This window comes from Hypanus sabinus, unplaced genomic scaffold, assembly GCF_030144855.1.
Source record: "Hypanus sabinus isolate sHypSab1 unplaced genomic scaffold, sHypSab1.hap1 scaffold_2441, whole genome shotgun sequence".
Lineage (NCBI taxonomy): Eukaryota > Metazoa > Chordata > Chondrichthyes > Myliobatiformes > Dasyatidae > Hypanus > Hypanus sabinus.
Genome location: NW_026780562.1, coordinates 14,323 through 30,467, shown reverse-complemented (window position 1 = coordinate 30,467; position 16,145 = coordinate 14,323). Strand labels below are relative to the sequence as shown.

General features: G+C 44.0%; 1 protein-coding gene across 2 annotated transcripts in view; it reads left to right on the top strand.

Moving 5' to 3' along the window:
• The first annotated feature begins 1,736 nt into the window (after positions 1–1,736).
• The window catches only part of LOC132387966 (gastrula zinc finger protein XlCGF26.1-like), a 28,725-nt gene continuing 14,316 nt past the window's right edge, over positions 1,737–16,145 (top strand). Inside the window, exons 1-2 of one of the 2 annotated variants that reach the window (XM_059960281.1) lie at positions 1,737–1,777; positions 7,627–14,894. In XM_059960281.1, the coding sequence (XP_059816264.1) occupies positions 8,074–9,798 (1,725 nt within the window). In that variant the 5' untranslated portion in view covers positions 1,737–1,777; positions 7,627–8,073 and the 3' untranslated portion in view covers positions 9,799–14,894. Of the gene's footprint in view, positions 1,778–7,626; positions 14,895–16,145 lie in introns of those variants that run through there. The other variant, XR_009510103.1, reaches the window with a different exon arrangement.

Sequence of the window (16,145 nt, the reverse complement as noted above, 5' to 3'; positions counted from 1 at the left end):
AATAAATAGAGGCCACATTTCTGTCCGGAGTGAGCAAAGAGTTTCATTCAATCATCCCAGCTGCTGCAACACCAGCAACTTCACATCAGGGAGGAAGTTCAAATCAGCTCCGTGTTAAATGTTTAACCATCATGGCGACTGAAGGCAGCTGCAGGTTCATAAGGGACTGTTACTGTCAGATTCTGCAGTTCTTGCGGCTGCTCATCGCACCCAGGACTGAACCCTGGTCACTGAACATTGGAGGAGTCTGTTCTGCTGATGTTAGCCTTAAACTAGACTGGTGTTTAATATTGTGGATCTGTGAAAGATAAATCAATTCTGTATCAAATCCCATGTCGCAGGTACTTAATGTCACTGCCAAACTCACAATTTACACTAGAGCGTCCACTTGATCCATCTGGTCCCTGCCTAGGTTTCTGTTCCATATCAGTATTTTCAAATTTACCTCTCACTCTCGCTGTTGCAAGGTGTCACCACTCTGTGGGAGAAGTGATTTCCCTTGGATTTCTTAGAATCAGAGAAATCTGCAGCAAATTACAGGCCCTTCGGCCCACAATGTTGTTCCGACTGTGTACCCTACTCTAGAAAATGCCTAGAATTACCCTACCACAGAACCCTCTATTTTCCTAAGCTCCATGTACCTGTCTGAGATTATCTTAAAAGACTCTATTGTACCTGTCTATACCACCGTCGCTGGCAGTGCAGTCCACACACCCACCACTATCTGTATAAAAATATATATCTCTGACACCTCCCTTGAACTACTTCCAAGCACCTTAAACTATGCCCCCCCCCCACGTGTTCGCCATCTCGGCCCTGGGGAAAACTCCTCTGACTTTTCACACGATCAATGCCTCTCATCATCTTACACACTTGCATGAATTTCCTGCATGATTTCCCCCAGGCTAATTAACAGGATGAGCTCGCTGAGTATTTGACCTTCCCCAGGGCTCTGGACTAAGGTGGTTAAATTCCTTTTTTCCTTGCTCTTTTCAAATTTTGTGTCATTTTCACCAATTTCAAAGGACTGTGCCTCAGACAGCTGGGTTGTTGCAACGCGCCTCTAAACCCTGTCAGCGGACTGGCGAGTGAATCTTCGGTGGAGCAGAGTCAGAAACCAAAGAATTACCAGCACCAATCAGAGCTTTGGGGCTCCGGAAAGAGATGGGGTCTGGAGGTTCCGAGCAGGAGGAAGAAGAGGAACCAGACCAGCGGGATGTGGCTATGAAGGAAAGATGAGAAACATTTGGAAACTGGTTAATCGAAAAACAAAATGGTTAATTTCTACAAAACATTGCAGATTATCAGCAGATCAGGCAGCAAATGTGGAGAGGAATAAATGGGCAGCATTTAAGCCGATCCCCTTCAGCATGTCTAGACTGTGTACTCCTCTGCTTAGTTGCTGCCTGAACCTCAGAGCCTCTTCAGCATTTTGTGTGTAATCATCTTTGTATTTCCAGCAAATGCAGAATCTCTTTTGTTTCAGATCTGTTTCAGAACACGAAATGCCTGTTGATATTGAGTGTATCGTTTATGGGAGCCGCTTTCTGCGTTAAGAAAGCTGCTGAGTTTTCTACACAGAATAAAAAACTGAGATATGGACGTGGAACCGGTCCCTGCAGAATCTTTTAATGGCACCATACTTACCCATAAATCACCACGTTTAAAATTTCGCTGTCGTTTGAAGCACTGATCAAATGCGCAGGCGTCAGGATCGCAGCCGTCTCCGATAAATACGCATGCGCGCAGTATACAAAATGTCGGGAGGATCGGAAAGGTAAGGGTTTTTCTGACTCTAATTGGGTGACAATTGCTGTGAGAACCGGAGGCTGTCGCCCGCAAACTCAGCACAGGCCAGATTTTTTCTCCTCTCTCAGCCCCACGATCCGTACACGGGCCCCGGGGAGCTTCCGGCTAATCAGGGAACGGGAGCAGATAGATCTCTCAGACGGAGCTGAGCTCCAGATATCTGAATGCAAGGATTAGGAACTCGGAAAAAGAGAACAAAATCTTTCTATCAGCTGTTGAGAAAATCAATTTTGTTCTATCTCCAACCGCAGCAAGTGAAAATCTGCAGAAGCTGGAACTCTTTTAATGCTGGAACAGCATTAGTACTCTTTTCCATAGATTCAGCCCGGCCTGCTGAGTTCCTCCAGCATTTTGTGTGTGTTGCTTGTTCTACCTCCTCTTGTTCTGGACTTTTCTACACGTGAGGACATGTTTTGACCCGTTCTGTCTTGGTACATAATGATATCAAACACCTTTATCCTGGGCAACAAGTAGCCTTCAAATCACAAATATGCCAGACTCTAGTGAGTCAAACTGCTGCCCTTCCCTTCATATTCATTGGCATTGCCATAACCGAGTTCATCACCGTCCGTCACTTGAGGGAGGGTTCAGCGGAAATATTTATGTAAAATACAGAAACTGGTTGTACCTGTTTGCATTTTGGTGATGCAAAATTTGCTGGAGAATTTGCAAGTGGGAAGAAGGGGAGTGATATTTGGAAGTCTGACTTTTTAAAGCATCATTTAGCAAGAAAATTGCACACAGTGACATACAAAAGTCTGGGCACCCCTGCTCAAAATTTCTGTTCCTGAGAACAGCTAAGCGAGTAAAACAATGACCTGATTTCCAAAAGGCATAAAGTTAAAGATGACACATTGTTTAATATTTTAAGCAAGATTACTGTTTTGCATCCATCATTTACAGTTTCAAAATAATAAAAAAGGAAAAGGGCCTGAGTTTGGACACCCTCCATAGTCAGTGCTTAGTAACAACCCTGTTGGCAAGAATCACAGCTTCTAAATGCTTTCTGTCGCCAGCCAAGAGTCTTTCAATTCTTGTTTGGGGATTTTTGCCCATTCTTCCTTGCAAAAGGCTTCTAGTTCTGTGAGATTCTTGGGCCGTCTTGCCTGCACTGCTCTTTTGAGGTCTATCCACAGATTTTCGATGATGTTTAGGTCAGGGGCCTGTGAGGGCCATGGCAAAACCTCCTGAGGTAGTCCATTGTGGATTTTGAGGTGTGTTTAGGATCATTATCCTGTTGTAGAAGCCATCCTCTTTTCATCTTCAGCTTTTTTACAGACGGTGTGATGTTTGCTTCCAGAATATGCTGGTATTTAATTGAATTCAATTTCCCTATACCAGTGAAATATTACCATGCAACTGGCTGTAACACAAGCCCAAAGCATGATCAATCCACCCCCTTGCTTAACAGTTGAAGAGGTATTCTGTTCATGAAATTCTGCACCCTTTTTTTCTCCAAACATACCATTGCTCATCGTGGCCAATAAGTTCTTTTGTAACTTCATCAGTCCACAGGATTTGTTTCCAAAATGCATAAGGCTTGTTTAGATGTTCCTTTGCAAACTTCTGATGCTGAGTTTTGTGGTGAGGATGCAGGAAATTTTTCTTCGGATGACTCTTCCATGAAGGTCATATTTGTGCAGGTATCGCTGCACAGTAGAACAGTGCACCACCACTTCAGAGTCTGCTAAATATTTCCTGAAGGTCTTTTGCAGTCAAACGGGTGTTTTGATTTTCCTTTCTAGCAATCCTACGAGCAGTTTTCTCGGAAGGACTTCTTGGTCTTCTGACCTCAAAATGACCTCCACCATTCCTGTTACCTGACATTTCTTAAGTACATTACGAACTAAGGAAATGGCTAACTGAAAACTCTTTGCTGTCTTCTCTTGCTTTGTGGGCATTATGTATTTTAATTTTCAGAGTGCTAGGCAGGGACTTAGCGGAGCCCATGGCTGCTGATTGTTGGGCCAAGGTTTGTGGAGTCGGTATTTATAAGGCTTTGAAATTTGTAACACCTGGCTTTTCCACAATAACGGGTGGGACACTTTAGAAACTGTTGTAGGAGGAATTATCTGGCAGAGCTAAGTCAAAGATGTGATAGGGATTCGATAGTTAGGGGAACATAACTAGAAGAGGATTAACGTCCTAGTGGTAAGGCTTGCAAGTGCTAGTGGGAGAGTCAAACTAAAGTTGCAGGCAGAGAGGGAGCCAGAATGACAGAACAAATAATGGAGGGGGTTAATTGAATTGAATTGGCTTTATTACTTATATCCTTCATATACATGAGGAGAAGAAACATTTACATTACGTCTCTGACTAAATGTGCAATGTGCAATTTATAGTCATAATAAATAGTGTGTACAACAGGCAGTCAACATAACATAGAGATACAGGATGAATCAGGATGAATTAGTCAGTCTGATGGCTTAGTGGAAGAAGCTGCCCCAGAGCTTGCTGGTCCTGGCTTTGGGATGTCTGCACCACTCTCTGCAGAGTCCTGCGATTGAGGGAAGTACAGTCCCCATACCAGGCAGTGACACAGCCAGTTACAATACTCTCAATTGTAGCCCTGTAGAAAGTTCTTAGGATTTAGGTCCCTATTTCAAACTTTTCAATGCTCTGAAGTGAAAGAGCACTGTTGTGTATTTGTCACCAGACAACCAGTGTGTATGGAACATATATTATTATATTGTAGCCATTACAGGAACTTGGCTCCAGCCAACAGTCTGAGGAATTTAGAGCGACAAATTTTTCTCTAGTGATCGCAGACTATGCCAAGAAACAAAGCTTGATATATTAAGTGATTTTAGTTTTCCATATATTGACTGAGACTCCTATACCGTAAAAGGGTTAGTTGGGGTAGAGTTTGTCAAATGTGCCCATAATCGGAATGTAGAATTCCCAATGTAGAAATGTGCAATAGGCTGTTAGGAAATGATCTAGGGCTGGTGACACAGAATAGTGCTCATAATGCCATGAGATTCCAAGTAATTATGGAAAAAGAGAGGTCTGGACCACGGGTTGAGATTCTAAATTGGAGAAAGGTCAATTTTGATGGCATCAGAAAGGATCTGACAAGTGTGGATTGGGACAGGCTGTTTTCTGGCAAATGTGCACTTGGTGAGTGGGAGTTCTTCAGAAGTGAAATTTGGCAGGTGTAGAGTTTGTACGTGCCTGCAAAACTAAAAGTAGAAAGGTAACTGGTGCAGGGAACCTTGGTTTTCAAGAAATATTGAGGCCCCGGATATTTTGTTCCTCTAAATACTTTAGACAGTTGGGTGCTACCAAGACTCAGTAATGACTGCAATATCGTAATTCCACACCGTGAGCTCATCCGACAATTTTTTCAGTTGTCTTCTCTTGGTTTTTAAAAGCTTCCCAATAGTTTCTGCTCTTTTGTTTGCCATCTCTTTGGCTTTTATGTTGGCTTTGGCTTCTCATTTCAGCCACGGTTGTGTCCTCCTGCCTTTCCAATGCTTCCACTTCTTTGGGATGTGTCTATCACTCAGCTCCCGAGTTGCTCCCAGAAACTCCAGCCATTGATGCTCCATCGTCATTCCTACCAGATTCCCCTTCCAGTCAGGTTTGGCCTGCTTCTCTGTCACAGAAACGTGGAGAAGGTCAGAACAGAAACATGCCCACTCTGGACGATCAGAATGGTAATCTGTACGGGAGACAAAATAGATGGGGGAGGTTTTAAATAGCAGTTTTGCATCCGTATTGACTCAGGAGATGGACACAGAGTCGATAGAGGTGAGGCAAAGCAGCATCAACTTCAGAGACCCTGGACAGATTACAGAGGTGGAGGTATTTGCTGTCTCAAGGCAAATTAGTGTGGATAAATTCCCAGGGCTTGAAATGTAGATCCCTGGCACCCTGTGGAAGGCAAGTGCAGGAATTGTTGGGATCCAAGCACAGATATTTAAATCATCCTTAGTGACAGGTGAGGTACTGGAGGATTGGAGGACAGACAATGTTGTTCCACTGTTCAAGAAAAGCTCTAAAATTAAGCTAGGAAGTGATATGTTGGTGAATTTCACAGCAGTAGTGAGAAAGTCATTGGGACATATGTGTAGGAACCGGATATATAAGTATTTGGATAGATGTGGACTGATTAAGGATAGACAGCATGGCTTTGTGCATGATAGGTCATGTCTAACCAATCTAATGGAGCTACTCGAGGAAGATATCAGGAAAGTGGATGAAGACAAGGCAAGTGGATGTTGTCTACATGGACTTTAGCAAGGCACTTGACAAAGTCTCATATGGGAGTTTGGTCAAGAAGGTTCAGTCACTCAGCATTCAAGATGAGACAGTAAATTGAATGAGACACTGTCTTTGGGAGAAGCCAGAGTGTGGTAGCAGATGGTTGCCTCTCTGACTGGAGGCCTGTGACTAGTGGTTGCAAAAAGGATCAGTGCTGGATCTGTTGTTGTTTTTCATCTATATCAGTAATCTGGATAGCAAATTTGTGGATGACAACAAGACTGGTGGTGTAGTGGACAGTGAGGAGGACTATCAGGGCTTTCAGTGTGATCTGGACCAGGTGGGAAAATGGTTTGAGAAATGGAAAATGGAATTTAATGCAGACCAGTGTGAGTTGTGGCACTTTGGTCTGACCTACCAAGGGAGGTCTTTCACAGTGACTGATCGGGCACAGGGGAGTGTTATAGAAGAAAGGGACCTCTTGAAGAAGAAAGTCCTTAATTCACTGAAAGTGGTATCACAGTTAGATAGAGACGGAAGGGAAGATTTTAGCCCAATGGCCTTCATGAACAAAAATACTGACAACAAAAGATGGATGTTATGTTGACTTGCAGAAGACATTGCTGAAGCCTAATTTGGAGTACTGAGTGCAGTTTTGTTCACAACCTACAGGAAAGATGTAAGGACTTTGAAAGAGTTCAGAGAAAATTCACAAGGATGTTGCCATGTCTGGAGGACTTGTGTTATAAGGAAAGATTGAACAGGTCAGGACTTTATTCCTTGGAATGTAGCAGATTGAGGAGAGATTTGATTGTGATAGAGGGGCATAGATAGTGTAAATGCAAGCTGGCTTTTACCACTGAGATGGGGTGGGATTACAACCAGAGGCCCTGGGTTCAGGATGAAAGATGAAATGTTAAGGGTAACATGAGGGGAAACTTCTTCATACGGTCAGTCTTCCGGGTGTGGAATGAGCAGACAGCGCAAGAAGTGCATGCAAGCTCAATTTCAACATTTCAGAGGTTCATGTAGGTACCTGGATGGTAGGGGTATGGGAGTGGGCAGATTAAATAGTTCAGCACAAACTAGATGGCCCAAAGGGCCTGTTTCTGTGTTGTAATTTTCTACAAGAATCTGAAATATTACAAAAATTCACTCTGTCTTTTTAACAGCTGTGGAGACCAACCATTCACCTCAACAGGAATTTTTTATATAGCGTTAAAACTGTGGCACTTAAAGTTAATAATACATAAAAAAAAATCCCAGATGCACATCAAGAAAGACTATTTGTGTGAGACTGTTTCAGTTACTGTGGGGCCAGGCACCCATGCAGCTTACCAGGAACAGAGAATAATACCAATGGAGAGAGTCCAACTCAGCCAAGGTACAAATTGGAGATGGCAGAAATGCCCCATTCTTATAGAAACAGGAACAGCATTAGGGAATTGATGGTCATTCCAGACTGTGCCCAGTCAGGAGATGATTTATCTGTCCAACCTGGGTTTAACCTCACTGTATCAGTGTGATTCCAGATCAAACCTTGGCAACTCAAGTAATCACATCTGAAATGTTGTCCTAAACCCATTGATGGATTTTGTAAATCTTTTACAGGTTAAAAATGAGAAGGAATTTATCTCCAGGAAGCTCAAACATGGCACACCAGTTTTGTTGTCTCTGTCCAGATATTTAAGAAGTGGGGTGAGGGATTCAATCGACCATCCTTCCTGCTCAGACTGTGGGGAGGGATTCACTCGATCATCCTTCCTGCTCAGACTGTGGGGAGGGATTCACTCCGTCATCTGACCAACTGGCACGCCCGTCATTTTACACAGGAGAGAGGCCGTTCACCTGCTCAGACAGTGGGAATGTATTCACTCGGTCATCACAATTGAAGGTACATCAGCACATTCACACTGGGCAAGGCCATTCACCTGTACTGTGTGTGAGAAAGGATTCAGTCAGTCTTCCCACCTGTGGACACACCAGTCAGATCACTCTGGGCAAAGGCTGGTGATCTGCTGAATATCTGGGAAAGGATTCACTCAGTCATCTGACCTAATGGCACACCAGCGTGTTCACACTGGGCTGAGGCCGTTCACCTGCTCACAATGTGGGAAGGGATTCACTCAGTCATCCCACCTGCACAGTCACAAACGAGTTCACACTGGGGAGAAGCCATTCACCTGCTCAGTCTGTGGGAAGGGATTCACTCAGTCATCCACACTACAGAGTCATCAGCGAGTTCACACTGGAGAGAGGCCATTCACCTGCTCAGAGTGTGGGAAGGGATTCACTCGGTCATCCCAACTACTGGCACACCAGCAAGTTCACACTGGGGAGTGGCCTTTCACCTGCTCAGAATGTGGGAAAGGATTCACTAAGTCATCCAGCTTACTGGTACATCAGCGAGTTCACACAGGGGAGAAGCCATTCAGCTGCTCAGTCTGTGGAAAGAGATTCATTCAGTCATCTTACCTGCAGAGTCATCAGCGAGTTCACACAGGGGAGAAGCCGTTCAGCTGCTCAGTGTGTGGGAAGAGATTCACTCAGTCATCCCACCTACAGAGTCACCAGCGAGTTCACACCGGGGAGAGGCCGTTCACCTGCTCAGACTGTGGTAAGAGATTCACTCAGTCTTCCACCCTACAGAGTCATCAACGAGTTCACACTGGGGAGAGGCCGTTCACTTGCTCAGAATGTGGGAAGAGAGTCACTGATTCATCTGCCCTACAGAGACATCAGCGAGTTCACACTGGGGAGAAGCCGTTCACCTGCTCAGAATGTGGGAAGAGATTCACTGATTCATCCACCCTACAGAAGCATCAGCGAGTTCATACTGGGGAGAAGCCGTTCACCTGCTCAGAATGTGGGAAGAGATTCACTCAATTATCCAATCTACAGAGACATCATCGAGTTCACACTGGGGAGAAGCCGTTCACCTGCTCAGTCTGTGGGAAGAGATTCACTGATCCATCCACACTACTGAGTCATCAGCGAGTTCACACTGGGGAGAAGCCATTCACCTGCTCAGAATGTGGGAAGGGATTCACTCGGTCATCCTACCTACAGAGTCATCAACAAGTTCACACTGGAGAGAAGCCGTTCACCTGCACAGAATGTGGGAAGAAATTCACTTGGTCATCCACACTACAGAGTCACCAGCGATTTCACACCGGGGAGAAATCGTTCATCTGCTCAGACTGTGGGAAGGGATTCACTGACTCTTCCACCCTACAGAGACATCAGCGAGTTCACACTGGGGAGAAGCCATTCACCTGCTCAGAATGTGGGAAGGGATTCACTCAGTCATCCCACCTACTGGAACACAAGTTAGTTCACACTGGGGAGAAGCCGTTCACCTGCGCAGAATGTGGAAAGAGATTCGCTCACTCATCCAACCTACATAGTCATCAGCGAGTTCACACTGGGGAGAAGCCGTTCACCTGCTCAGAATGTGGGAAGAGATTCACACACTCTTCCACCCTTCAGAGACATCAGCGAGTTCACACTGGGGAGAAGCCGTTCACTTGCTCAGAATGTGGGAAGGCATTCACTCAGTCATCCCACCTACTGGCGCACCAGTCAGTTCACACTGGGGAGAGGCTGTTCACCTGCTCAGACTGTGGGAAGGGATTCACTCAGTCATCCAACCTACAGAGACATCAGCAAGTTCACACTGGGGAGAAGCCGTTCACCTGCTCAGTCTGTGGGAAAGGATTCACTCAGTCATCCCAACTACTGGAACACAAGTCAGTTCATAGTGGGGAGTGGCCATTGTTATGAATCCCTAGGTTTCGTTTGATATGGACTCATTTTAAGAGAAATTAAGAAGGTGAATCAGTCTGACTTGCAGCTTGTTTACATCGCTCGCAGCTTGTTTAGTTTTAACCGAGGACACAGACACTCAGAGTCAGATGGAGATGGATGAAAAATGGAAGGATTGAAACCAGGGAACTAGTGGCTAAAGGTCACTGTTTAGAACTTTCCTGTGCCCACAAGGGTGGGTTAATTATCCATTCACTGTACATTGAATGTGTGGTTGTCCCCTTGTTTGATCCATAGACGTGTATCTGATTTGAGGTATCCTGTGAAGTCCACTTATGTGTTAACCCTTGCCTGGGTGTGACGTGGTCATTCATTTGAAGATGATACCCCTCATGACAAGTCACTTTTGGTGATAATTTGTATGTAGATTTGTAAAGATGACTGATAAAATCTACAGCAACTGGTCTCTCATTTTACCACTGTGGAACCTGTAGAACAGACAGACAGACAGACGTACTTTATTGATCCTGAGGGAAATTGAGTTTCATTTCAGCCACACCAACCAAGAATAGTGTAGAAATATAGCAATATAATACCATCAATAATTAAATAATAATAAGTTAATCTTTGCAAGTGGAAATAATTCCAGGACCAGCCTATTGGCTCAGGATGTCTGGCACTATGAGGGAAGATTAGAAAAGTTTGATGGCCACAGGCAGGAATGACTTCCTGTGACGCTCAGTGTTACATCTCGGTGGAATGAGTCTCCGGCTGAATGTACTCCTGTGCCTAACCAGTATACTATGGAGCGGATTGGAGTCATTGTCCAAGATGGCATGCAACTTGGACATCATTCTCTTTTACGACACCACCGTCAGAGAGTGCAGTTCAACCCCCGCAACATCACTGGCATTACGAATGAGTTTGTTGATTCTGTTGGTGTCTGCTACCCTCAACCTTCTTCCCCAGCACACAACAGCAAACATGATAACACTGGTCACCACAGCCTCGTAGAACATACTCACCATCGTCTGGTAGATGTCAAAGGACCTCAGTCACCTCAGGAAATAGAGTCGGCTCTGACCCTTCTTGTAAACAGCCTGTGTGTTCTTTGAGCAGTCCTGTTTATTGTCAATTCGTATCCCCAGGTATTTGTAATCTTCCACCATGTCCACACTGACCCCTTGGGTGGAAACAGGGGTCACCAGTGCCTTAACCCTCCTCAGGTCCACCACCAGCTCCTTAGTCTTTTTCACAGTAAGCTGCAGATGATTCTGCTCGTACCATGTGACAAAGATTTCCACCATAGCTCTGTACTCAGCCTCATCTCCATTGCTGTTCGACATAACTGCCTTCTCTCGACATTTACCCTGAATTACAAATATCTCTCTCATCACCTATTTTGTGGATGAACTGAACATTCATACTTTACCATCTGAAGACTCCAAGCCTTGTTTCCCCCGAGCTCAATAGTTTGGGAGTTATATTTACACACATATATACACATAACACTGTTAATTTTCATTTAATTTGCTGAAGTTACTATAGTATAAATGGATACTAATAAGCATTGTTGTTTTCACATCAAAAACAGACTCCAGTAGTAGTCTGTTGCTGGTGGTTCATTTCTGAAGCCTTAAGGTTCGTAACAAAATGGGGCCTGCTTCTGGGATATGATCAAATTTGAGGATTGATTAATTATCAATTTCATTGGGGAAATCTCTTTTGATTTATTTCTGTTTGGAAAATTTGCAGCAATGGATGTTGATCGATGTCAGGAAGCGCCAACCTCTGTGGCATTAGAGGACGCCAGAAGGGTTGAGTTGTTGAGTATTGCTGAAAGGTTAAAACTTGCTAAGGTGAAATTGACAATGAGGAGATGCAGAGGATAACAGCTTAACATTATGTATCTGAGGGGGTGTTTAAAGTGGAGGAGTTGGAGGGGTTTCCTGAAAGTAAACCTCGTGAGCTTGAGCTCCAGTACAAGTGAGAAAAATTAAAGATGGAGGCTGCGGAAAGGCAGAGGCAGTTTGAGGCTAGAGAGGCAGAAAAACAGACAGAAAATTGTCTCATAAAGTGTAATAAAGGGAAAGGCTTAGCTAGCCTATACTGCTTTGCCAGTTGATGAAGCAGCTGATTTTTTATACTGCACCAATCATCGCCACTGGGCTATAAACGTGCAGGAGCAGTGTGTGGTTCAGTGCTTTGCTCAAAAACACTCACACTGCCTCGGCTGAGGCTCGAAAACATGACCTTCAGATCACTAGTTCAACACCCTAACCAGCTGGCCACGCACCACACATTATGACCTAGTGAAGCAGGCTGTGCTCAAAACTTATGAGTTGGTCCCAGAAGCATAAAGGCAAAAGTTTAGAAATTTGAAGAAACCTGTGAAACAGACTTATATGGAATTTGCTTATGAGTAATTTGTGTGTATTGCCCGCTGGTGCACATATAAAAAATATAAATAATGATTTTAACAGCTTGAACGAGTTGGTTTTAACTGAAGAATCCAAAAAGTGTGTCCCTGATGACATAAAGATGTATTTAGATGGAAATGATGCTGCCACTATGCAGGAGTCTGCTAGATTAGCAGATCAGTTTGCTTTAACTCATAAGGTTATGGTTACCCTGAATAAGAGTTTCGAAAAGAGTAGCAGGGATAACCAGGGTAAACCAGAAATTAATGCTGGGATTTGTCACAGTTGTCAAGTTTTGGCTAAACCTCATCAGGTCACCCCAGTGGCCCCACTCCGACCTATACCTGCATTCTGTGAACCCTTTTCTAAAGATATAGAGAATTATGTTGGCCCATTGCCAAAGCCTAAAGCTGGCCATCAGTATCTGCTAACTATTATGTGTACTGCGTCCAGATTCCCAGAGGCAATGCCTCTCAGAAATATTAAAGCTAAAACTGTGGCGTAGGCTCTTACTGAGTTTTTTTTTACTTTATTCGATTTGCCTCAAGAAATCCAGTCTGATCAAGGAAGTAATTTTACATCTGGGTTATTCCAGCAGGTAGTTTCTGAACTGGGAGCAAAACAAATTACATCGTCTACATACCATCCAGAATCACAAGGGGCTTTAGAAAGATTTCACTATACCCCCAAAACAATGATTAAGACATACTGTGTTGAAAATGGAAACAACTAGGATGAAGGAATACATTTGCTTTTGTTCGCAGTAAGAGAGTCGGTTCAGGAATCATTGGGCTTTACTCCATTTGAACTCGTATTTGGACGCAGAGTGAGGTGACCTTTGACCTTGTAAAAGGAGCGGTGGATTGGTAGGGATTTACATGTTAACTTGTTAGACTATGTTTTAAATTTCAAAAATAAACTACACCAATTCTGTGGTCTAGCGAGACAAAACTTAAAGATTTCTCAAAACAAAATGAAGTGTTGGTTTGATAAGCAGGGTTGTGAAAGAAAATACCAGGTGTGAGATAAGGTGCTTGCCTTATGTTGACGAATCCACTTCAGGTGAAATTCAATAGACCGTATGAAATAGTCTCTCAATTTAATGATGTGAATTATGTTATTACAACACACAACCTACGTAAACTAACACACCTGGCACACATAAATATGATAAAGCCTTGTTTTGACAATCAGGCACCATCTGTGTGTGTTGTTGTCAAAACATATGAATCTGGCAACCCTGAGCTTGAAACAATTGACTCGTCTGAGACTTTTTACAAGCCAAACGTGGTCCCAGTTCGGCTAATGAACTCCGTTGTTCCAGAAAACATTGATAACAAGTCGGCTCATCTGCAGCCAAAGCAACAACAACAGCTGAAGGAATTAATTCTGAAGTTTAAAGATTTCTTTCCCGATGTTCGCAAGCAAACCACGGTCTCATTACATGATGCAGATATTGGTCAAGCCAAACCGATTAAACAACACCCATATCGCATGAACGTAGAGAATGTAAATTGGCTGAGCAATTGTTGTAAGCGTGGAAACAGATTCAGTAGGTCTCAGGGGCACAGATTATGGGAAGGTAAATGAAGTAACAAAAACAGATGCCTATCCTGTCGCTAGGATAGATGATTGCATCGATAAAGTTGGAATAGCTAATTTCTTACAAAGATTGATCTGTTGACAGGGTATTGGTGTGTTCCATTGACGGACAGACATAGAGAAATTTCTGCCTTTGCGACACCATCTCGGTTGTATGAATACAATGTTTTGCCTTTTGGAAAGAAAAATGCTCCAGGAACATCCCAGAGAATGATTAATTTTGAAATTCGAGGGTTAGAACACACAGATGCCTATATTGATGACTTAGTCACAGGGAGTGACACTTGGGAAGAGCATATCTCTGATTGGTAAGAAGGCTCTGAGAAGGTTTCTGGGAATGGATGGATATTATCGTAAGTTCTGTAAGAACTTTCCTGCTCTCGCTCTTCCTCTGACTAATCTCCTGAAGATGGGTGAAAAGTTTGTTTGGACTGAACCTTGTCAGGAGGCATTTGATCGATTGAAAGATATTATTTGAGATTAGGCCAATCAATGTAGTATTCTCAGCAAATTTAATTAGCAGATTGGAGCTGTGGGTGGCAACACAAGTCATGGGTGCACAGAGAGTAAAGGAGAGGGCCAAAGTGACAACCCTGTGGGGTATGTGTGCTGAGGGTCAGAGAGACAGAGGAGATGGAGCCCACTCTTACCACCTGCTGGTGATCTGACAGGAAGTCCAGGATCCAGCTATACAAGGCAGGGTGAAGGCCGAGGTCTCTGAGCTCCTTGTCGATACTTCATGCCTTTGTATGGCTTCTGCTCTGCCCATGACTGCAAGAAACTGCAGAGAACTTTGGAGAGCAGAGAACATCAGAGAAACAAGCCTCCACTCCATGGACTCTCCCTACACTTCCCCTCCCTCGGAAAAGCAGGCCATGTACACAAAGAACCTCATAACCCGGACATTCTTGCTGCAAACCCGCTCCCACATTGGCGGAGAGATACAAAAGCCTTAAAGTGCGTAACACCAGGCTGAAGAACGGCTTCCTGTCTGCAGTTATAAGCCAAATGAATGATAAAATGGACTCGGCCTCACAATGTAACTCGACGTGACCCTGCACCATATGTCTATCTGCACCGCACTTACTCTGCAGCCATAATACTTTGTTACAGTTATTTTTTTGTTGTCTATGAGTTCAATGTACTGTTGTAATGTATCGATCTGTGTGGATGTTACATCAGGCAAGATTTTCACTGTAGCTCAGTACGTGATGATAATAAACAAATACACCACTTTAATTGTGTGGAAATATTAGACAGACTGAGCTTCTGCTCCGGAACCACAGAAGGAAACTGACCAGTTGTCATTTCTGTGGAAAGCAAATATATGGAAAATGCTTCAATCTCACATTACGATCTGCGGTAACTGGGATCAGGTGACTGGCGGTGGGTCTCCCATATCAATATCAGAATCAGGTTTAATAGCACCAGCATATGCCATGAAATTCGTTGTCTCTGCGGTAGCAGTAGAACCTAATTAACAAAGGATCTTAACAATTGTGACTTAAAGTAAGTATATATATATATATATAGTACAAAAATATAAAAAAAATGTAATAAGCTATTCTAATTGTGTAAATGTAATAATCTAATTTAATTGTGTGGAGCTATTTGATCCGGATCTCACTGCGTTCTCTGAAAGGGACAAAGGTGAAGCTACACGTACACGTCGAGCAGTGACCCGCAAATACTGCAGATCTGCAGAAAAACGTGAACAGGAAACGGGATCAGGTGACGGGTGGAGGGTCTCCCTCCTGAACTGGTGACTCTGCTCCTCGGCCCTAACATGCTGCCCGACCCATCCGCCGCATTCCCCACATTATTCCATATTTACACCAGATACATGTCTACTTTTCCACACCATATCTACCGCGATCCCTTTCCCTCCACCCCCAGGTCACAGAGTCACGGGCTCGATTCCCATCCCCTTTTTCAGAGACTGGGATCACTGGTTCAACCGGTAATGATGTTCTGCATTTCAATGTGTTCACCTCTCAGTCCTCGATTCTCTAAATGACATTTAGAGTTACCACATTTGATCTTTCTTCAGGTTATGACCCCACCTCTCCAGGGATCAGTCAAGTGAATCTTCATTGCACTCTCTATAACAAATACTCTCTAACCTCATTGTTTATGGAATTAATTTCCATCTTCTGCAGCTCCGTGTTGCCCCAACCATTGAGCTCCCACCCCTGTCACTATTTTCACCTTCCACCTCCCCCCTCACCTGAATCCACCTCTCACTCCCCAGCTCATGCCCCATCCCTACCCCTCACCTCTTTTCTCTGACTATTTCCCCTCCACTCTCAGTCCAGAGGGAGGGTCTCGGCCCGAAATGTTTAC